The sequence below is a fragment of the Ischnura elegans genome, chromosome X (genome assembly GCF_921293095.1).
Source record: "Ischnura elegans chromosome X, ioIscEleg1.1, whole genome shotgun sequence".
Lineage (NCBI taxonomy): Eukaryota > Metazoa > Arthropoda > Insecta > Odonata > Coenagrionidae > Ischnura > Ischnura elegans.
The window spans coordinates 67,029,334-67,054,196 of NC_060259.1; the positions used below are offsets into that span (position 1 = coordinate 67,029,334).

The following is a 24,863-nucleotide window of genomic DNA, read 5'->3' on the forward strand; positions in this document are numbered from 1 at the left end:
AGATGAGCGATTCAAATCCGTTATGTGAACGGTGACCTCTTCTCCTAGTTCATGCTGACACCATTACTTCATCATTTTCCATCACTCAAGTAATATTTACTTGAGTATTCTAACCACATATCACTATTTAACTATTTGCTGTGGTGATGGTATAAAGTTGAACGATTAAAAGTCATTACGTGAACGGTTCCCTCATCTTCCAGCGCTTGCTGACCCCATTTTTTCATATTTTTTCCGTCACACGAGTAATATTTACTTGGGTAGCCTAACCGCATGTCATCAGGAGATTAGGTCAATCGCCCGTCACCTCCTTAACAACAACCGGCCTACAGCGTTTCATATGCTTCATTGTTCGTAGCCGTGCTCATAGTTCCACCCTTCCGCGTCATCATTGTTCCCCACCCTGCTACTCTCCATTCACACTGTCTCCGGCATGCGAGTCTCCGCGAACAGATCCCAACTTTCCCCGAATGCGATCCGCTCTTCGCTAAGTGAGTGGTTCCCAAAGGCGCATTCACCACCTCACACCAAACCGGCCCGATTCAAAAGCACTGGAGGACCCCGATGGTTCCCGCCCACAAGGCCGGCTCCAACCGCCATCCTGGCCCACGCCATTGGGAAGGGTGCTCGGACCGCGGTTGGGCCACGCCGCCAGCCAATGGTGGGCCCCCCTCGGCCTCCCCTCCCTCCCCCCCCCCCGTGGTGCCCCCCTCTGGTGGCAGACTGGCAGGGGGGCGCTCACAGTGTCCCTGGGCCACCGATGCTGCACGGAGACGATCCAGGAGCTGCCGAGGAACCCCTGCAGGCGAAGACGCAGAGCCGCCGGCTGCCCATGGAGGCCCCGTTCGACATGGACCAGCTTAGGCAGAAAGTGGCCAGTGAGTCCCTATGCCCAGTGTCCCAAGCAGGGGTCTCAAGTCTCCCACTGCTTGCTCTGTGTCTCATCGATGCATTGGAGTATCTGGAGGATGCAAGGTTTCTGCGGCGTGGTACACGTTGGTGATGAGATTCCTTGTATTCCTGATGTTGGCTTATTGGATCAAGAGTTTCCACAACCATTCTGCTTTCTTCTTCTGATCGAAGGCAAATTGCCCAACTTTGTCGGCTAAGGATAAATATTAGCATCAGATTTTACCCCGCGGTAACTTTAGATCTTGGCAAAATATGATGCTAAGATGCATGAAAGTTTCCATGTGGTGAAATGTTGGGAATCTTACCTTCGGCCTAAAGACGGAAGCATAATGGTTTTCAAGGCTATTCTCCCTATAAGACAGCGTAACGCGGCTGCAGAACTTGGAATTTCACATCAGCAACGAAATGCCGAGTTCATTCAGAGACCTGTGCAACCACATGATTTTACTTGATCCCATTTAATCAGTGTTTAATCGCAGACGATGCTAAACTCCACGGATATTACTCTGTTTCCAATCTGTGAATTAAGTGACATATGGTCTCACAAAAGGAGAGCCTCGACGAATAAGCCATTTAATTATCTCAGGGGCATGCGTTCGTCAATTATGTGGTGGTTTTCAGGTATTTTCATGACCGAGTGCAGAAACGTCATTTAGCGCTGTCTACGACGAATACACGACTCTCCGTAGACTCCAGATGCGCGTCGGATCTGAAGCGCGAACACCCGGATCACTGGCGATAGGAACAAGCTAGGATGATCTGATAATAACTCGTCTGTTAAAAGCAGTAGGTGTCTCCGATTCACATGCATTCTGGAGTTTAGCCCTTCCAAGTGCTCGACATTCCCACCCATTCCGAATTTCTAATATGGGATTGGATATCGAACACTCATGCGGACGATGTACCCTTCCATAATTAATATTGCAAATTTATGTAGTGCGTGGCAAAAACGAGACAAAAATTAACAACTTTAATGGTTTTGTGGCAGTGTTTTGAAGGAGACACATCATCCGTTTGGAATTAATATTGATCAGGGTAAAGTGTAGAATTCAGGGTTCAGAAAAAATATAAGGGCTCGCATTCACTGGTATCTCTTCGGTACGCAAGATCACTCATTGACAAGGATATTTAATTGAAACTTGTTTATGAAAACGCCTCAGTATGTAAGCTTTACGGTGCGCTTAGAATTTTTTTTACACTTCATACCTCCCGTTGTCTCTGTTGCTGTGCTAGTGTTACTCGTTTACGAATCGTAAAATTTACTGCGATACTTCAATAAATGTACCACTTTTCATTTCCTATGTGCATCTTATCTTCCGTTAATCATTTAATATAGAGATAACATTAATTTCTTTCCTAAGGGCATTTTTGTTAAGTGATTAATATTTTGGCAGGCTAGAACTTTAAAACTATAATGACACCACTGTAGGTAGTCGCACGTATGATTTATCGAAATAAACAATATTTATAAGCCTGTGGTTTCTCACCAATGCATGCTATTTCGCCATAATATTAGTGTATTATTATTCGCCTTAGTGTATTATTTTTTATATTTAGCTTAAGAAAACTTTTCCCAAGAGGTGGATAGTGAGTTTTAAATATATTTTCCAATTTTATGCGACTATTTTATCATTAATAACGGAAATATGTTGACTTAATGCTGGTGAATTTATTCTTGAAACTTAAATCCTGGCAATTGACTTTCAATGCGACATATAAGCATCATAGAATTGAGCTGCAAACAATAAGGTCTATATTTCTATTAAAAAGGATGATTTATAAATATGATTAACCTTTCAAATGGCCGATCGGGGTAATTAGCCAGTGGCATACTTCAATGATCATTGAATCATAATTCTTCTAATGCTACTCAAATATAGGTACACCAAACTTCACTCACCCGAATTTAGCAACCGCACCTCGGGTTTTTTAGTTCATTATGCTAGGACAATGGTGAATTTTGTTTGGATTATACTTTATACGCTCTCATTAATATTAGCAGGCGTATGCAATAGCTGAAATAGTAGACCTTTCCGATGCATTACATTTCAAATCAATAATACTTCATTATGTCTATTACATCAATATCAATGACGCTTTAACCATGAATATTCATACTTAACATGCGTATTCATCTGTATATTGTACATATTTACATGTAAATTCTATTGGCTTCGATTCTTACCATTAAGGATCTTATCTTTGTAAGGCAAAAAGCATACTATCGTCATATACATACATTTCCATGAATTTATTTTAACAATTATTGATTTCAGCAATTATTATTGATTTCCATCCATCTGACTACTCAGTTAAAAGTTTGTCAAGAAAATCTTTCTCACTATGGGTATGTAACCGTTTTACTAGAGAAATGTATTCAATTTACTTACTTAAAGTAATTAGTCTTTGAAAAAATACGGCAAGTGATTCGCCGTGTAAACGTTGGATATATTTTAACTTCTCCCAGTTAAGCACCTCTGTGGGTGACTTCTGTATTTTTCAAACCCTGGCCTACAGAATGGAATGCTTTGCTTTCAGTTACCATCGTGAACGGTTACAAATGCTCAGACATGAAATTTCAGTCATCTATCGAGGAATGCCATTGTATTCTTCTCCAAACTCTTTAAAATTATTAGGTATTTTTTTCGAGTGAAGTCCAATAAATAACGTTTTCTTACTGAGCGTATCTCTCACCAATTTCACAAAAAATGGGTATTCCTGCTAGCATCCAAGTCTCCCATCAAAGAAAGTATTCGGATACTTTTCATTTAAATATTCTCTCGTTATTTTTTGGCATGAGCATGCAATACTTTTCTCATTTATCCATTTAAGATTTTTACAGCCATGTTGTCAAATAAATTCACAAAAAACAATTAGGTTCTCCTGCTAGCATTCAAGTCTCCCATCAAAGAAAGTATTCGGATATTTTTCATTTAAATATGTTTACGTTCTTTGTTGTCATGAGCATGCAATACATTTCCCTTTTATCCATTTAAGTTTTTTACATCCACGTTGTCTAGTAAAACTTATGTAAATGTGATATTTTACTTCAACAATGTTTTGCTCTTGGATAATTTTCATTTAAGTCCACATCCACCGTACTGAATTCATTATGCACAACAACAGGGAACTAATTCTTTTTTGCTATTTTAGTCAGTGTAGATTTCTTCTTTTTAAGATCCTCATTCCCGTATTTCAAGTTTGATTTTATTCAATTCTAACAGACACATTCTTAATTTGTTCCGAGAAACTGAATGATCTATCTCCAGTTAAAAAAGTTCAAACATCATTGAGTCTTCAATTCACTCGCGGCCTCTTCTGGTCTCTGGTCACTTGAGCGGGTAGCTACCTTCCATACTGTTTTATGAGTAGATATTTTATGTAAATGAAGTTTCTAAAACATAAAGTTGCATTCATATCGAGTATCTAAAGGAGCCTGTCGACTATTCAATTCTCATATGCATCATTTAAGAGTAAACAATTATTCGTGATGAGTTTATGGGAAATATTATTTTGTGTAAAATGTGATGCATTCAAAGATGCTAAAACATTTATTGCAAGCCATTGTAAATGATACTTAAATTTAGCTTCTTGTAAGAGGATTAAGGTAAATGATACTTAAATGTACATACGTGTGCATGTACCGGAGATGGACCATTCATTTCATGTATTCAACGGGGTAGGTTCAGAAGGCTCAGAGACAGAATTTTCTTAAAGGCGATGACGAAATGTACCCAAAATTTTGGTGGTGAAAATACTTCATTTTTCCAAAGCACAGTGCATTAGACTATGCCATGCAACTTAGGTATATTGTAGCAAGAACACGCAGGGAATTCAGTTTCTACCCTGCATTTTGATGTACTGAGGACCTAAAATCTAATTTTTACGAAAATATGTGCTGTTTTTATTCATTTTTCTTCCCATGAGCTAAGTATATTTTTCATAAAAGTGTATCAATCTTTCATAATATTTGTTCCTCCGATTGGCCCCTTTTAAAGCCTTATTGTGTTTTACCATTCTTACGTTCAAAGCAACCTGATTGTCATGTTATCAGTTATGCTTGGCAATTTTCAGATAATTAGCACCACTTCTCATTGCTATTCTGTAGATCTAAATTGGGAAGTAAAACCGAACACTAAGTACCTATTCATGGGAAATCTTCGTTTAAGTGTATGGCAGAGGAAGTTATCACTTCTTCTATGAAATCTTTTAAGATTAAATCGTATATAATTGCCGCCCATTATGTTACGAGAATTTATTTCCGAAATAAAATTACCCTTCAAGAGATATTCTAAATCCATATTGCCTGCAGAAAAATATGAAGAAAATTTTAGGGATGCCGTTATAACTTTATTTTGGTTCCATCCAATGGCTGTGGAAAATATCTGAAAGGGAAAGCTTATGTTAATCCGGTTTAATAGTCATATATGTTTACATATGCATCCTTAAATCTCCTTTTTCTAAAGTGAGCGGTGCAGACATGAAATTTCACTACCATTTCATTAGTGATAGATAAAAAAATCAATCATCTTATTCATAAAATCATTACGAGTGCAGGTCGATTATCCGATTAGGAATGTCTCGCTAGTTGATTTTTGATGCTGCAGTTAACGACCAGCGGACTCAATAAACTTTTATTTCTGCGTGGAACATGGTGCATTGAAATTCACGCAAGAACGTGCGTTAAAAACGCAACGATCTTTAATTTTCATACATATTCTCGTAGATAAATTCTTTCCGTGGGGAATAATGGTATCATGCTATTGATAAAACTTTTGAAATTTCTGCTCGAAATAAAGCCTTTTCAAAGCGATATACCGACAGTTATTTATGCGGTACCCCGTGATAGACAAGAAGAGAAGTCAGTTTGTAATGGAAAAACGATTCCAAAATACGTTTCCTGTAACTAGTGTGTAACCAAAATATTTTTAATTCAGTGAAAACCCACAATTATTACTATTTAATATCTGTCGCCTCATTCATGCGAAGTTTTTCGTGCTTGCCTTCAGTATATACATAAGTATATAACACTATATTCAGCGGGGAAATATTTTACAAAAACGCGTTTTATTCATACTACTCACATCCCAACTATAGAATTAAGTATTTATGGCCGCTAATAAGACCTTAAACGCAGTATCCGAATATTATTTTTCTAGTTTATCTGAGTTTTCAGTTCAAAACGATCTTTTTACTCCTACAGTATTTTCGAAAATAATCACCATATTCTCTAGTGCTGGTTATACTTAACTCTAGGTAATTCTTTCCTTTCGATTGAATAATTTAAACTTTGTTTTTCATTCAAAACGAATAAATTCCATAAGGTATCGCTAGAAACAATGAAATTCTTGCCTTAGTTATATGCAAATTGCTGCGAAGGATGAAACAGAAGTTTATAGAAATCTAGTATCCATTAAAATAAAACAGTTTTGGCTCAGTTAAAATATTAATTTATAAAACAACGATCGACATCTTTTGAATTTTAAAATATTAAATGGAAAAATTCCCACTTTACCAAATACCTTCGTGAATAAAATTCAAAGAATAATACCACATATTACGCAAGGTTCTGAATTTTTTCTCATGCTATTATAGGTGAATATCTTCACGACCTTGGTTGTAGTATGCGGTTATGAGATAGATAGTTGTAAAAATATTTCTTAAGACATTTTTACCGGAAGACCAAGTAGAATTTTCTTTAAGCTTTCAAATTAAATTTTTCTATCTTCCACAGCTGACTGAGAATAAAACTTTTGATGCCTAGTTTGTTTAAAAGTGCATTGAAAAAATCAAAAAATCTGTACACTCTCTCATGGTGATGGTTTTTTGCTCAATCAATTAGCACTACACATGGGACATATGCAATTCTTATTCAAAACAACTGATTAAATGTGTGTCATTGAACAGGAGTCAATACTAAAAATTAGTAATTATGAAATTCACCATGAAATAGTAGCTGCGGTAATATTCGGGTTCAAATCCAAGCCGAATCAAGAGACTTTTTTCATAATGAGTTTGATCCTCGGTGTGGATAACTTATTAGGTACTAGTGGGCATATAAACTCGTATAAAGCTACAAAGTACGCTAAGTGTAGCAGAACCACCCGTTAAATGCTGTATCTTGGAAGTTAAAATTCTTTTACAGCCAATTTCAACTCATACTCGTCATATTCTCACCAGATGTGACGCGAATGCATTCAAACTAATCATACATTGAATAATGAAGCCGGCATTTACAAAAGAATCGTCTATATGTATGTTCTCCATTAACATGCTACTTCGCAAGACAGCTCAATAGGCATGCGGTGGGGTTTGTTAGGAAACCAGTCGAAAAAAAAACAAATTAACATTATAAAACATGCGCGTTGGAGATATTTGGCTAATGAGTCACATCTACAATTAATATAGTCCTTATTGATAGGGGGAAATACCAATTTCTAAACCTATCTGTTCGGCATAATATCTCTCCTTATCTCACGGTTAATATCTTTGAATTACATTACGGACCTAACTGTAGTTCCAATATATTCACCGCGTTTCTTTGAAGGATATCTGTTCTTAATAGCTTTGAGCAATCGAAACCTCGCACAATATATCCCTTACTGTTACGAGCATTCTGCAATACAATTTCTATACCTATCTGTTCGAAAAAATATCTCTCTTCATTTTGCCGTTTCTGTCAGACCTAGATGTAGTTCCTAGATATTTTCCGCGTTGCTTTGAAGGATACCTGTTCATAATAGCTTTGAGCAATGTAAACCTCGCTCAATATATCCCTTACTGTTATGAGCATTCTGCAATACATTTCGCCTCCCTCAGTTCAAGTGTGTTTGTTTTCGCAGTCATTGGGGGGGACCTACTTCAGATCCAAATGACAGTTTAGCCGCGGTCGACCGTAATTAGTGGACGGGAGTGGGCTGGAGCCGCCACACCTTGCCCCGGCCACCTGATGGCTGTGAGGCGACTACACCCGGCCCTTGGCCGCCCATTGTGCCGTGTATCGCTCGCTCGAGGACCTCGCAAGGGCCTCTTGCAGTCGCCGATCAGAGGCCCGATCCACCGGGGGGCGAATTTTTTCACGTCGTCACATTATGGCACACGGAGTAGGCGAGTAGCCTTGGAATGGGCTCGAAAGACGTGAGCGAGTTGGACGCACCAGGGTTTTTTGAATTGTAACAGTCAGTGCGTCTGGCAGTGATTCTGCCCTAAGGTTGGTTGAGATATGCGAGGTTGGAGCTTGTTACAGACTAACCTGAAGGTGCCGCAGTGGGCTGAAATCGAATTCGAATAATCTGGCCAAAATTTTTTTTGCCCTTTTAATTTTTGACAACGATATTTTCTAGTTATAGAATAATCAATTGAGCACTTTAATGAAAGTAATGTATTTCCACGTAATTTTTTTAAGCAGAAACCTCTTTTGAGTTTCTATAAAATGATATCAAAAATATTTACCCTTTTTTTTTAGAAAATGTACAAGCATTTCCTACGGTTGCGCTTTGTTGTAAGATGCCTCGCTTTAAAGCATAACAGGGTTAAAAGGAACATTTTTAAATCTGTTGTTGAGAAAATTTTATCCTACTGATAGTTTTACTTTTTATTAAATAATTAAAATTTCCAATTTTTAACGCATTGTAGAGGAGAATTTACGTTTTTCACATTACTGCGCAAATATTTTTACACAACTTAATAAAACAAAATGTCAACGCGGCATTTCAATCAGAGTAGGGCAGATTTTACGGTATTAGGCTATAATTTATGTACAGATGTGACTGGCATTGCCTTAAGACCATCCTTGTAAATGCCTCCTGCAAATTTATAAACTTGAATATGGTTCGGCAATATGGCACCACTACCAAGATGAAGGATCAACAACATTTCTCTTTCAGTGTATCATTTCAAAGGCTGGTTTGGATATGTAAAGGTAGAGCTCACTGGACTACTCCACAGGTGTACTACTCCATCTTAACTATACTATCGCAAATACATTCTATACACGTAACGTTTATGACCTTTTTGAAATAATATTTTCCTAATATCTTTTAAAGTTAATTATCTTAAAGGAAAATAGTTGAATCATACTCTTATGTTCTTTTTTCATTTTATTAATCAAATGAGATAAATTAGGTAAGGTGTAAATTATTCTCGATAATTGCAACATTTTATGATAGTCCTTGCTTAATATGAAACGCCGCTTAGGTATTTCTTCTGTATCATTCCGCAGTTTCCGTTGTATGCAATTTATTTAAAAACCGCCATTGAAAATAATTTCAAAATATCAGGCCATAGCCCAAACTTAAAAGGAAGAGCATGTTTGGTTTAATGTTTGGGCTAAATAAAGTCCTTGACATAATGAAACTGCTGTTTCTGTTAAACCTGTTTTGCACGGAAACAGAAGTTACATTTTTGGACAAGTATTTGGTAATTTTGACCAAATTTTTCAGACTCCTACAATTTCTTCAAAATAAACGCCATATATCCCTATCGTGTATATTGTTTTGCAGTCTTACATGAGATATTGAGATGTTTTTAAGCCAGAATGCGGTTTTAGTCGATGCAGAATAGATAATAAGAAAATGAATCACAACGACCATTAAATACAAATTCATATACGTAGTCTTTCCTCATATTTATTTACCTAAGAATTGAGTTATTCCTTATTATTGAGCGCTTTTTTATTATCATAGTACTCAATATTAATCAAAATCGTCGCAATTGAATTTAAATAGCTACATTAAATATGACAATACATAGTCCTTTAGTATCATTTTTTGAGAGACATTAATTTTTGCCAAGTGCATCGTTTGAACTTAATTGCATCGGAATTTTAGGTGACTGTTAAATAGCAGCTTTTGATGAATTTAAATGCATATATCCGTCCTTAACTTCATCTCCTCACGACAGTTTTAATCTTTTTTCGGAAATAATTTTTCTCACGGAGGGCTGTAACGTAATAATTCCAGTCAGTACCTCACACCATTTTTCCCTTCTCCGATTTTTTAATCCACATCTGGCCCAATTAATTTGCCGCACAACCTTTCGGTAAATCATTAAGACGCGCATCATTTTTTTCCAGGAGCATCAGCCAGTATCAGCTCAGGAGGCCTCGTATCTTTAAAAATGGAGAACACGATCCACTCAATACTTTTCACTTAGGCAGCTTCATAGGCTTCCGTCGTATTTAACCTTCATAGTGCCACTTAATTTTTTTCTGATACTAACAAAAAATGCCAATTGTAAGTTAATATTTCTGCAGCACTTTACGAAAAAAACACAATGAAGTTATTGCCTTAGATATCGATGTAATGTTTTTTTATTTTACTAAAAAGGAATTATTTGCTGGTAATGATATTCTAATACATTGATGAGGGATAAAATAGAATGTGTTAACTTATTTAGATTTTAAATCCGGTCTATGCTCGTCGTGGCACTTTTCAGCTGTGGAGAAAAAGTCGACCTATGACACTAAGAGGATTAATACAGTTGGCCATCTCTTAATCATTACTCATATTTTTCGTTTATTTCCTCTCTTTTTGAGGGCTACTATTGGGGGATATATAGGTGAGGTAGAAATTGATCCCTGTCATTTCCTTGAAAAGTGAAAAAGAGGTGTCGTGTGTCATGCGTTAGGCCGCACCTCGTGTACGCAGCAAGCGTATTATATCAGACGCCAAAAGAATCCGTGAACTAAAAAAAATCAAATGAAAGTGGCGCGAATCAATAAATGCTATTTAATTTGAGCGAACACAGAGCGTTATTTAGATTTTAAATGAATTAGGTCGAGAGCCAGTGGTTACTCGGAAGCCAAGCGTTAGGCATCTTTCTATCAGGCAGTGTAGGTGTGGCTGCCATTATCGAGTCGTTCGGAAGAAAAAATTGAAGAAATTTTTGAGTCACTGGAAGAGGTTATGAGCGCAGTCAAAGGGAAGGCAAATCTGATAGTAATGTATAACTTCTTGAGAGTTTTTGAGCCGATATCTATCGGGCCGGTAAGGAGAACATAATCTTCGAACCACACTATATTTCAAGTTCCGGAGGAAACTATAATTTAATAGAGATAATTTTCCCAATCCATGGGTGTAGGAATTCGTTTTTCCTCAAAACAATAAAGGGCTTCAATGAATGGCAGGTCTAACTCAGTCATTAAAGTCTCTCACAACGCGCATTTAAATGCTAAGAATCACTGTACAGGTTAGTGGCTGGGTCTGCTATACCAAGAGAACTGGGATGCCAACTTTTGTGCTAATATCTCGTTCATCCGCACGATAAAATATTATTTAAATTGTTGTTATAAAATTGTATATGAGGCATATCAAAGGACTGTTCATGTTCATCGCATGGCCCCCATACCATGTCAGGTCCCTCAGTTATTGAAATTTCATTTAAATTGGCATTACAGTCACATATCCATTATTAAAGGAAATAAGAGGTGGATATTTATGGTTTCACTCTTAGGTGCAATATGAGAGGTCAGGTGGACGGCAGCAGACGATTTTTGGTGTCACGGGTATAGATTTACATTCTTCGGCGATGACTTGAAGATTGCTGGAGTTGGAATAATACTTTTTTAAACCGGAGTGGGTAAAATGAGTGAAGACATACTGGCAGTACAATGAAAGGATTATGCTCATCAAGAAAAAAGGGTAACCGATAGACACAATGACAGTGTAGGTGTGCCTGCCATTATCGAGTCTTTCCGAAGAAGAATTCGGAGAAATGTACGAGCTACTGGAAGAGATCCTGGGCACAGTCAAAGAGAGGAAAAATGTAATAGTAATGTGAGATTGATATGCCGTGGTTGGAGAAGGGAAATACAGGGCTGAGTATGAGTATGGGGCTGAGTTGGAGAGTTTGGGCTTGGGAAACGCAACGAGAAGAAGAAAGACTAGTAGAGTTTTGCAATGAGAAGCAATTGTTGGTGGCAAGCATCCTCCTAGCGCAATATCGACCAAGAAGATATGCATGGAAGATGCCTGGAGACAGAGTCAGATTCTAGATTGACTACTTTCTGTGAAGAATCAAAGAAGAACCAAATGAAGCAAAGGTGGACTTAACCTGGACCAAATATAAACATTGGTTGGGGTGCCCAGGGTGCGCCCCTTAAGGATGCACTTGTAAGGACCAGGACCAAGTTCTGTGCATTTATTCGCCCAGTCACCTCAGGGGGAGAAGAAGGGAAAGGAGGCGCCGCGCAGTGGCCCTAAATCGGAAAAAGCCGGACTGAAGTCCAAAATGACCTTTTTTGATATAGAGACTTGAAATCATTACCAATCACATATTTATATGCCATTTTAATTAAATACGATCCATTACTGAGATAAACTGGCCCAAAGATGACTAATTTTGTAAAAACACGCGCGGTTTCGTTTTTCTTCGAAAGTCTATGAACTAAAGGTAGAAATTTTGATTTGGTATTATTTTTATGGAATAAAAAATATTCCTTTGACTTGATGCTTTTCCCATACTTTCCATAACTTTTAAAGATTTTTTCTCTCACCTGTAGGGTTTTACAAAGCAAAATGGCGGACCCGTTTTTAACGTGAAATTTGACATAAAGTAGAGATTATCTTTCGTTTACAAAGTATGTAGCTCAGAAAATTTGTATTACAGTACTAAGTAGAGATTTTTTAAGATTAATAAGCAGAAATCTATGTAAAAAAAAAGGTTGCGACTAAGGAAATGAGAGCGATTTTTCGATCGCGCGTCAAGGCTGACCTCGACCCTAAAGGCTCGGTAGCCGAGGTCAATTTTTCAAGTTACTTGAAACTTTATTCTTGAAATTTCGTCGTTCAAAGCACAGAAAATCGTCAGTATTTACCTAAAAAACTAAACTGAGGGTATTAACTAGGATTATGGATCGATCGACTTGACCATTTCACGCATAGTTCGAGTGAAAATACTATGGATTGTATACTTGTCGGAAACATTCAACGCGCACGAAATATGTTTCGACTGTTGAAGTAGGACTAAGACACTAAGTCGGCATGCTTAGGAGAGAGAAAAGTAAACTGTTCCCGCGAAAGGCAACAACCGCAACAACTGATACCCTTTTTCCCTTTCCACACTCTCCGCAGTGGATCGCTCGGAAAGGTACGTTTTGTGACGACACACAGCCTTTGAAGATATTTAACTGATTCTTCCACAAGGATTTCCTTGATGATGATGGGCGGGGATTTTTCCAGATTATTTCCCCTAAAACTGCAGACATGGATGGATGGACACATCTAAGCGATCGATTTAAATACAATCAGATTCATTAGCGTTAAGCAACATTTCAAATTTGAAACGCCGCGATGAGAGCAGGAAGACGCCTCCAGAGATGGAAGGGCAAAGGATTGGAGAATATCGACGCCGTCATGAGGGCGACGCGAGCTACCATTACCGAAATCGACTATGTTGTTCCTACGGATATGGAAGATTATTCTATAAATAAGAATAATCCAACGATATTTCCGTAGATAAGTAATCAGATATTAACAGTGATCACAACCTAGCGGTGATGGAAAGTCAGCTGACATAGAGGATGGTGAGATAGGCGAAATAGGAACATAGATGGAATCTGAAGCCACTGGACGGGAATGGAAGCAGAATAAGGGTCATACGTTTTGTATTAAGGAAAAATACAGAGCTTAGGAATGAAATCCTATGCATAAGACTACTGGTTGAGAAAAAGGTTCACGAAAAAAAGCCTTTGTATGTAGCATTAGTGGACGAAGGAAAAGGCATTCGATAAATTCGAACGGGAAAAGATTTTCAATATCAAGAAAGATGTAGTGCTTTCCCGGCGAATAGACTTCGTAAAATGTTCTCAGGATCGCCACCGGGTCGGGAACTGCATAACTGCCGACGTTTCGATGTCCGACTCACAGCCCTGAGAACGATGACCGAGAAAGACGTCGAAACGTCGGCAGTTATGCAATTCCTGACCCGGTGGCGATCCCGAGAACGTTTTACGAAGATTTTCAATATGATGGGGGTGCCTAATACTTGGCTATAATGGCAGAGGAATTATCTACCAGCTCTACTGGGACTAGGCGCCCAATATGTATACGCGCGCAAGGAGAAGAAACATAGAGGCATAGATTAACAAAAGAGTCCGTCAAGGATGTTGCCAATCACCAGCGCCCTACAAAATGTACTCGGAGGAAGCAATAAAAGTCAAAAAACAAGGAATAAAGGGGATCAAAGTGAATTGAGACGAAATAAACAGGCAACAACTCGCAGATGACATTGCAATCATCGCAAGAAATGAGGATGACCGACCGGACTGGATTATCAAAATTTAGCAAATGTTTCAGGAATACAATATAAAAAGTAAATAATAAGAAAACCAAGATACGTCTATTTTAATATGAAAATGATAGAGCACTTTCGGACATTCGCCTAAAAAGAGAGACTAGATGTGCCAACCAGGCCATGTCTACATCCGGGTTGACTCTGCTGCGCTACCGGTCGTTACCCTGTCGCCTATCGTTGAGGCGCTATTGCCTGTAATAGTGTTGCGCCTGTTGCGGGTTACTAGAGTTTTGAGCAAAGGAGAACCATTACTGTGGGGTGACAGGAATTAATTGTGGCTTGCCACTGTTTGTCTCCCGTTTTCTGGGCAGGCTGTTTTTGGTTCGTTTTTGTATGTTTTTCCCTAAACATCACGCAACGTCAAACTACAGCTCTGGGACCAAGTCTAAAAGTGCGTGCAAAGATTTTACGTCAAACGCACCAAAACCCAGCTCTGTAGCACTTGGTACGATTGAGATATATACCCTAAAGTGTGAATGCGCAAAATGCAAACAGACTGACGCGCTACAAACTTAATATATGAACATTGTTGCTCGAGGAGTCATTCACCTACCTTGAGAGCACCATTACATGGGAAGGTAGAAGGGTGACCGACACCGAGCCTCGAATAGTTCTATCTAAGGTAGCGTTCATGGCAAAGAGGTCGGTAATATACTCGAAGAGCATAAGACTGGAGACCACGAAACAGAACGTGAAAACATTCGCCTGGGCAGTGGCATTCTCTGGTTCAGAAGCAAGGATCATCGGGAAAGAGTGATCGGAAAAGTACAGAAGCCTTCGAGATCTAGAGCTGGAGGGATATGCAATAGATAAATTGGACGGATAAGGTGAGAAGTGAGGAGATACATGAAAGAATGGGGTAAGAAAGAACACCATTAATAACTGTGTACCAAAGAAGAGTACGGTGGATTGGCCGAGTAATGAGAAAGTATTCACGTGGGAAACGTGATAGAAGGAAAAATTGATGGAAGAGCACCCAGGGGAAGATCAAAGGGCAAGCACTAGGAAGAATATCTTCAGGGAGGAAAAAAATCTTCTTTGGGATAGGAATAAATTGTGGGCTGAAGTACACCAATCTTAAGGCCTGTTCACACGATGCATTAACACGCACAAGTTAATGTACGTTAGCGTGAATGATTTTGGTGGACCGGAACGGAACATGTACAAATGCATGAGCCAAATTAGAACAGGTTCTATTTTCTGTACATGCATTCGCACAAGTTGGGTGGTTACACGGTGCATTTTTGCATTCATTCTCGCGTTCATACATTTAGAAATTAACCCGTACTTGTTCATGTATCGTGTAACCAGGCCTTTAGAATTGAAGTGCCGTATATGTACTCAAATAGAGAGGCTTTACTGATGAAAAGTCACTAATTATAGTCCCCACACGCTCTTTGATCAGATTCATAAAAAAAGCGCTAAAAGTGCATGATCCAATGCGAGGAATTCGGATTCAAAGTAGCACTCATGCTATATAACCAGGTCCACTTCTTCCGAACGGTTTTCTTGTGCGTATTGCTTTCGGTAGGAGGCTACACATCGCGTTGTTTCCTTATTACATTTAATTTTCTATCATCTGGTTTCACATTTCCATTCTATTCTTCGTAAGAAGTTCCATTTTACATAATTTTTTCCACAGAAAATAAAATGGCCTCATGATACCCTTTTTAAGGAAGTATGCATCGAGAAAAAGTCAGTAGCGCAATCTTCTTAAATCTCATGTAGTATTAGATGCCTTTTATTTATCAGCCTTTGAGGTGGCTTTTATGCTTGCCAATGAATCACGTAGCAGTAGCATGTTAGTCGCTTGACTTCGTGAAACAGCGGTGTAAGTGGTTAATTTTTGTAGTCGGAGAACAATCCAGCACGATTAGCATTGATACGAAAATATCCCTTCATTTTGCGGGAAACTAGGTATTTGTTACCAAAATAATATTGTGCAACGCTCAGAAAATTCCTAATCTAGGGCTACAAGGGACTCTGAATGAGACTTTAAAAATTGTATGAAATATACGGCCTAACCTATATTTGGAATGCTAGTAAATGAGAGGGTTTGTAATCGTGCCGCATATAACTGACATTGAAAAGTTATTTTATCGTACTTGATGGTAGCAAGTGTGACTTTGTGCCACTTACCTGCAATGACACTCAATGGCTGTGGCGGAGTTAAAACCTGAGTAGTCGGTCTCATGTAAAATCGTGAAACTTTCCTGTGTTAATTTATTTCTGTCATTTTTTCAAAGTTAAATAAATTCTAGATCCCGTTTTCTTGTTTTTTTTCGGACCATGGCCTCAGCAGAATTGCTGCTAGTAACAGGTCAGAATTTCACTGACGATTTGTGTAGAAAATATGATCTATAAATTCAAACTGACGAGGAAGATAGAAATATTTTTTTCACATTTCGATTTCACAAATAATAGCCAGAAAATGAAAATTGTATTCATTTTATTTTTGTTTGAAAGTATGAGCTTCACCAATGGGAATATAATTTATTGATTTAGTTCATGTACGTTCCTTAATTACAATTAGGAATAAGAGGAAATACATTTTATCATAATTCATCCAATCCACTAAGTACAGCCGGAAAACTTGTTTTCATTCCATCTATTTCTGTTTGCATAAATAAGCTTCATCAATGGGAATAAAATTCCTTAATTTTGTTCATATACGTTCCTAAATTTAAATTATGAATAAGAAGAGTGTTAAAAATATCATGTTGGTAGGATATTGGTGCATAGAGATTAGCCGGAAGCACCAAGCCAGTAAGGGAAAGTTGTTGCCATTTTCCACAGACTCCCATGTGTGTCCCCAATGGGTGCTGCGGCGGTCGGCCGCGTCAGCTGGTCGCCTCTTGAGCGAGCATCATCCATCCACTCTTGCCCCCCGGGGGCAGCTGCACGGCGGGGGGCGAAGGGGGGAGGGAGGCGGAGGGGCAGTTTTCCCACGCGCGCGGGGCGGATCCCGTCTCTGTCGACGCCCCTCCGGAAGCGACGTAAACAGCCGACGACTCCCGGGATGCTCACTTAGCGGCCCCGCCCCCTTGCATGTATTTCCACCCTTATACAAGTTTAGCCCCCCTGCGGCCCCAGGCAACTTGCTGCATAAACAACAGGAGGGAGTGGATTGACTCGGGTAATTTCCGTCCAAAAAATCAGAGATGGGCATAGTTGATCTTTTCAGAGATTCGATCTTCACGAATCAAGTCGTTGGGGTGATTCAATCAGGAGAAACTTTGGAAAAGTATGGTCGTCATCATTGGCCAACAATCTTAAGGTTGTGGAAGGTTACTCGGGATTTCCACCGGGTCAGGTACTCCATCACGGCCGACGTTTCGATTCACTAGCAGTCCATCGTCATCAGGGCATGCCCTCATGCCCTACTAGATATGCTCTATGTGGATGCATCATCGTCATGCCCTGATGACGATGGACGACACGTTCATCGAAACGTCGGCCGTGATGAAGAACCTGACCCGGTGGAAATCCCGAGTAACCTTCCACAGCCTTAAGATTGTTGGCCAATGATGATGACCACATTTTTGATGACGACTTTGTATGATATCGATTAAGGTTCAATGATGACGAATAATCATAGGACTCAAGTTAATCAAATGATCGAATGATTGATGGCTAATTGCCGTAATTAATGGCGGGTATCCATGATTTTAAATGTATTAGAAAGTATGGTAAGTAGGGATGAAGATAGAACGTAGATACATTATATAATTGGGGATTATTTAAGAATTATTTTTCCTGATAAAAGCTATAATTTTCTTAAAAGGAGCAAAGTATTTTCTGAGATATAAGATTACTTAATTTTTTTCATATATTTTAAAATAAATTTATAAATATTATAAAATTTAAATTATGAATAAAAAGAGAGTTAAAAATATGTTGGCAGAGAATATTGGTGCATAGAGATTAGCCGGAAGCTTCAATTGATGCTCCCCGTTATTCTAAATGAAAAACTGGTTCAAGCCTACTTTCACGGAAGATGAACATGGCCATAGCACATAGTAATACTTACTCTTATGAATTAGAATACCACCAGGTAGGTTTTACTCTGGGTATCCTAAGGCGTTGATCATACTTCTACGCTGCCACATTTAATATTGCAATTACCATCGAAGCTAGTCTTTGCTTACGGCCCCACTAAAGGCAAATATCATTATGTGGAACTTTAAAACCTAACAGTTTTACAGTGCCCTTTTTTAAATTACTCTCCTATTGATGGAACCATTTTAGAAACTTGTTAAATAATCACAAAAACTATAATTTAGCACGTTTTTAATGTTAATGTTGCTTCATAAGTAGCAAATGAGAAACTGGAAGTCTGGAAGTAATTGATGATGGACTTATTTTTGCTCAATGGCTCGTGACTCATTTGATTCACTAGGCGATGTAATCACTTCGAACGAATCAATCCGGCCCATCACCACCGAAAACGAAATGTTCTTCTGACTGTAAATGGGACTAGGGAGATCGTGATAGTCTAGCGGGCAGAGCAGTGGGTACTTGTGAATACTCTCCCATTGAGGCAGATTCATGCAGATGAATTTACGATTCATTACTTTTTCCGGAGATGCAATGGATTTTATTCATCGCGGCATTCAAAATAAAAAACTAACTAAAGTTAAAATAAGTTGTATTACCCGAGTTCGAAAACCAAAATTTTCTACTAACATTCTCAGTGAAGGTGTTCATTGGCAATGGTACTTCTCAGCATGCTGATGCATTAGCCATATTCAAGAGATCGAAATTGTACCAAATAATCTTTTTGCGCTTTGAAGCATGTTATATTGGTTGAGGAGGATATGATGAAGACTTACCGCACGGTGGGACGCTATTCCGAAATCCTCCGGCAGTTTGCGTTTGAGGGATGGTAGCGGTTGGCTTTCTTCCAACCTCCATCACTGAAAACCGCACTTACCCCAATATCTCCGAATCCGTGGGATAATACATTTGTAAAGTACTCCTTTATGCTACTTTAATATTATTCCTGCGAGTTAAGCGCCCAGTATATTTAGAGGCTGAAATTCCATTTCAATTTAGAGTACGATATATTATCAAAATTTCAAGAATATTTTTGTTCAAACGTCCGAAAAGGGGAAAGTGGATCAAATCACTTTTACGCTATAAAAATGTATCACTCTTTATACAAACATTCTTCGCCGGCGGGCAGATATTCGATCGGTATTTCTAAATCGAGGAAGCAAGCCAAGGTACATAGCGTAACACAGTTTTCTAGGATTTTGCTCCCTAGGTAATTTTGACTGACAGAATTAAATATGCTGGATGGTATTGAAATCTAATACAATAAAATTTCTCGAGTTATACAGTACAAATAATGTTTAGCTGAAATTTTAAATGTGATTCATAGCATCTTGAACTGATTATCAGGACCAGCACTAGCTTCCTTGCTTGCTACCGACACATCAATATCCTCAGGAACCGATGCAGGCGATCATATTTAGCATTTTTTTCTGATTTCTAATCGGCGTTTGAGTTCACTGGAAAATATTGATCAAATTTATAACTAGTTTTCCCGCTGTTTAAGGTCACAATATTGAACATTCATATTAAATTTTTTGGATTAATTAGAGCTTATCACATCAAATAAAAACTAAGTGGACTGTAGCTCTATAATTCAGCGATCTTTTATTTTAAGGTCAACTTTCTATGTGGTACAGTTCTACATCCATGAACACAAACATTTTCACAATTCTAACTGTTTGTTTGCAACCGAGCAAAAATAGCGAAATTTGAGGTAGAGCGAACTCATACGAATTTCAGTTTATCTAGTGTCGCGCTCAGGTTCAGATAAATATGACTAAAATATGCTTACCATGAAAAACGTTCATAATAAAAATATACACTTTGCAAGTTTCCAATAAATTTTACTTTCAGCAGCACAAAACGGTTCACGACACGGTGGCAGATTTGTGTGCGCATTCATTGCGGTGAAATTCGCTTCGCAGCTGTGAATAATATTTCTAGGGATGTTAAAAAGTTTGTTCCTTGATCATGAATTCCTGCACCTACAAAATCACCACAAAATAAGGCTTGGCATTACAAATTTTATAAATACATCGTTTAATTCGCAGACTTTTATAGCTTTGAATCGACGGTTTACAAAACATTTTGTGGTTATTATCACGAGCTTTTGTAGGTTTCCTAGTTATTGAGCATCTACTTCAATCTAAGTACTTCTTAACGGCGAAGTGAAACAAGGGGCCATCGATAAACGGTCAATAATAGTAATGTAATGAGAAGAGCTGCACATACATACGAAAATAATAGCTGATAGGGGAGTTGATAGGAGAGCTGCGTTTAGAAAATACATGGATTACTGAACTACGATGGTGATGATATGCGTGGTAATTGCCAAAGTATTACTTACTCATGTTAACGCGTCGTAATAGTACAAATTTTTTGGATAATTTGTGAGCCGTTTCGACGGTCAATTGTCCAAATTTGTGCTCTCCTTAACGTAACTCCTTTTCAGTCTGTCGGCACAAGCCATGCAATGCTAATTTTTCGTCTCTGACCGGTCCGCAAGCCTTGCGGGAACCCCTTCCAGATGAAACATTGCCAATTACGACCCTCCGAAAGAGTAAAAAGTCATAAATATGGGTGTGAGAGTGGGAAGACTTCATTGCTTTCAATGAAAACACACGCACACGTGGGGTTGTCACAACCCCGGACGCAAAGCTACCCTGCAACCCCCTCCCTCTCCCCCAAGAATTCCGCTCGGCCATCCTCATCAGCGTCCGCGGCGAAAATAGCATCCTCCGGCGGTGGAGCAGCAGGAGTCCGGCAAAAGATGTTTTGAGGTCGCAAAGCCAGCCAAGCGTGTAACTGCCTGGGGAGAGGCCTTTTTACGGGAAGTAAAAGGGCGCCTTTTGTGTCCCGGCCCCGACAGTTGCACTCCCCTCATTGTGTGGCGAAAGCCATTGAGCCCGGGACAGGCATTGGACAGCCATTTGTCCCTTATTGACTTGCTGACTTCAAAGCGGGCATGTTCATTCCCTGAACCTAAGGTACGAAACCGGGTACCTGGCCACTTCTTACCCGCTTCGGGGAAAAAGATTCTACATGTACACCTACATAATACCCCGCAAGCCGCCTAAAAGGCGTGTAGTAGGGGATGTAAGGACACCAGCAGTTTACACATAAAAATGAAGTGCTCCAACGAAGTTGGGACTAGCGTTTATTAACCCTTTAGCTGCGGGAGCGTCAAAATTTTTCTTCCACTGTGTGCGGGACACGAGCGGGGAAGATATTTTTCCGTCGACCCCGGGCGTGTGTCTAGCAGGTAGTGGACCCTCATAATCCGGGACTACCCACCCTTCCCCCTGACGACAGACCTTGAATGCAATTCTGCCCTTTCTAAGAATCATAATTGGAATTAAAATATTTGAACGTTACTTTTTCTAAATTGAATGTAAATGAATTTTTTTCCTCAAATTTGGCCAGTATGATATTTTTATGAGCGATTTGATATCAAATAGTAAAAAAATCCATTGATTTTTAACCATATTCCTCAACATTTCGACCATACTTCAGCCGATTTGAACTTTGGGGAGCATTTGAAACGTATGTTTGGATGCGGTAGGTAAAGATAATGGATAATAAAGGTTATAATAGGCATTCTCATGAAGGTGGTCCGATATTACACCAGATGAGGAGCTGTCGAACTGGAAAATCTGACGAGTAAAATCATCAGTCCTGGACCAAGAAGATGATGCGGATTCAATGTCTTCAGCCAAATTGAATGGACCACCATCGCCGGAATCATTTGCATCATCCTCATCCATCTCAGTATCCCTGGTAGACACAGACACATCGGAAAAATTTCCGTCCTCACTCTTACAATCAGAGTCGAATAAAATATTGAGAACTTCATCCACGAGAAAAACCTTTCTCCTTTTTGGCCGAGATGGCAAATTTTCACTGTCCATAGTGAAAATAAATGAAGAGATTCACAAAATGTAGTCACTCGAGTAGGTACTTGATTAGGAGCAAACGTACACCACCGAAACTCTGGAAAAACTGAGCAAAGATCAATAGAGCATGTGGAAAAGACGGGATATTCAAAGGGAAACCCATTTGGTGGGAAATCCAGAACGAGATTATAATACTCAAAGGAAAGAAATGTCCTTGGTAATTACGCAGGTGCGACAGACCCACCACCGAAAGTATAAGAAAGAACAACCAATGCTTTCAAATAAGTTTCCCCGGCTAATGGACAATGACAATATTAAAAAATTCCTAGGAAATGTAAGGATTCATTGGAATTGTTTTCTTCGTGAATGTGCCGCGGAGAGCAAAGAGACCTCTCTCTCAAAGAAGGGATAATCTGGGTAGCGCTCCCCGTGGTGAGGGTGCCCAGTCCTCGAAAGACGCCTTTGTGCTCTCTGCCACTAGGTTGGGTCGAGTTCAAGCAACCGCGGAAAGGATGGCAATAAAATCCTAAGGGAAGTCTGCCAGTGGTAAGAAAATCTGGTCTAACGTAGAAAAACGTTTTTCCCGCACTCACCATGCAGAACGTTTAAAAACGTTCCCGCAGCCTAAGGGTTAAAGTCCTTTCTGGTTTGGGGGGGAAACGAATTCCCATATCTATCCGTTCGGCAAAACATCTCTCTTAATTTATCGCTTCTATCGTTCCTGGAAACATAGTGCGGCTCTAATATTATATTCTCCGTGTCGCTCTGAAAGATATCCATTCTCAATTGTTCCAGCAATCTAAGCCTAGCGCGCAGCCTCCGAGTCTCCAGCTGCCCCAAGCATAATTCCCTTAACATCAGGGTAACGCTGTCTGTACGCCCGTAGCAGTTTTTGAGGAAACGCGCAGCCTTCCTTTGTATTTAATTCAGTTCGCGGATTAAGTCTTTCTACACCGGATCCCATACGCTCGCTGCGTATTCAATTATATGCTTTTTGCGCATCCAGGAGAAGGAAAGATACATTTGATACGCTATGATTTGATACTTTCCTCACGTAGGTTTGCATAAAAATGTTGAGTTGAAACGGGTTATCCTGACAATTAATCCATGTAATGCACTGTAAACGCCGTTTTACACGAGGCATGTCATTTCGCAATCTGACGTATGTACGAAAGTGCAATCAAAATTGCGTCGTGTAAAACGGTGAATTTCTAGAATATATGCGAGAATGCGTGGTTGTGAGACGTCGAAATAACCCCTGCTCTAATTACAAGCTCGCATTCTCGCATTTTCTCCATGTTTTCAGTGCTAACCTGCGCAATGTCGTTCCCCGTGTAAAACAACCTTAAATCTTGGTTACTTGATACATAAACACGTACGGATTAATGTCTAAATGTATGAACGTGAGAACGAACGCCAAAATGCGCCGTGTAACCACCCAACTTGTGCGAATGCATGCACAGAAAATAGAGCCTGTTCTAATTTGGTTCATACATTCGTACATGCTCCGTTTCGGTACACCAAAATCATTCACGCAAACGTACATTAACTTATACGTGCTAATGTACCGTGTAACCAGGCCTTAAGAATCCATGCCCTCGCCGAAGCATTCTTTCAGCACTTAAGTAATTAATATGAAACATCGCACATATATTGAATAAATATATCAGAGGGAAATATATTTAAGATTTAATTTCCAATGTCTGCGTTTCAAATACTATTTGTTTTGTAATAATTCAATCTATGAGATCTATTTACTTATACACTCTTTCGGGAAGCTTATTGACATCTGCAATATCATCCTCTGTGCCTCATATTTTAGCATTCTATCTCCCTATAGGACGAGTTCCAACACCCTTGAGATTTCCACACTAAAAACTCGGGTTATCATCCAAATTGCTTCAATATTCAGCGTCATTTAATGCATTATACTCATCAGCATTCTACTAACTATGCAATTAAACTCATCCTGTCTAAAATTGATAGAACAGGAGAAAATATTTACGAGTATTTTTTATGATATTTTTTCTTTTTTTATGTCGAGATTGAACACATTTTTGGTAGCGCTATTTGTTATACTTAATTCAAATTTGTAACTGTTAATAATTCATCTTGCTTTCAGGCCGTATTTTGTACGATATACCATGTAGAGTATGCCAGGACCATTCTTCAGGGAAGCATTACGGAATATTTGCCTGTGATGGGTGAGTATTAACTGTGGAAAAGAGATTTAAAGTTTAAAGTGCTGAAATTCAAATGCTAATTCGTGTAACATGCTCACGAAATTCATGAAATGACAGAGGTGAAGCTATAAATTTTTCTACGGGTGACTTTATAATTACGGGTGACTTCGCCCTCATATTATAACTATAAAAATTAAATGTATCACTTAATTTCAATTTTTATGTTAAGTTTGATGAACTTAATTATTTTAATTTCGAACACTCTCATGGATAGTAATCATCCTCATATTTTTGGTAGCGCAGATATTTTCATGGAAATTTATAAAAAAATATTGGCTCTCCGACTTAATCTTCACCATAAATGGTCTAACGCTCCGTTTTTTTTTCTTTTCATGAACTCGTAGCTGCGCTGGATTTTTTAAGGTAAGTTAAAATGCAAGTTTTTAAAGTAAGGTTTTATAGTTGGGTCATCAATACACATCAGTACCTCGTTTTTGATTCAATTATGAGGAAGCATACGAAGGAC

The 24,863-nt window shown here is 38.9% G+C and overlaps 1 protein-coding gene across 1 annotated transcript in view; it reads left to right on the top strand.

Moving 5' to 3' along the window:
* The first annotated feature begins 433 nt into the window (after positions 1–433).
* LOC124171177 (nuclear receptor subfamily 2 group E member 1-like) overlaps positions 434–24,863 on the top strand; it is a 34,884-nt gene continuing 10,454 nt past the window's right edge. The window contains exons 1-3 of the mRNA XM_046550317.1: positions 434–995; positions 24,277–24,358; positions 24,742–24,760. Of these exons, the coding sequence (XP_046406273.1) occupies positions 434–995; positions 24,277–24,358; positions 24,742–24,760 (663 nt within the window). The remainder of the gene's footprint in view (positions 996–24,276; positions 24,359–24,741; positions 24,761–24,863) is intronic.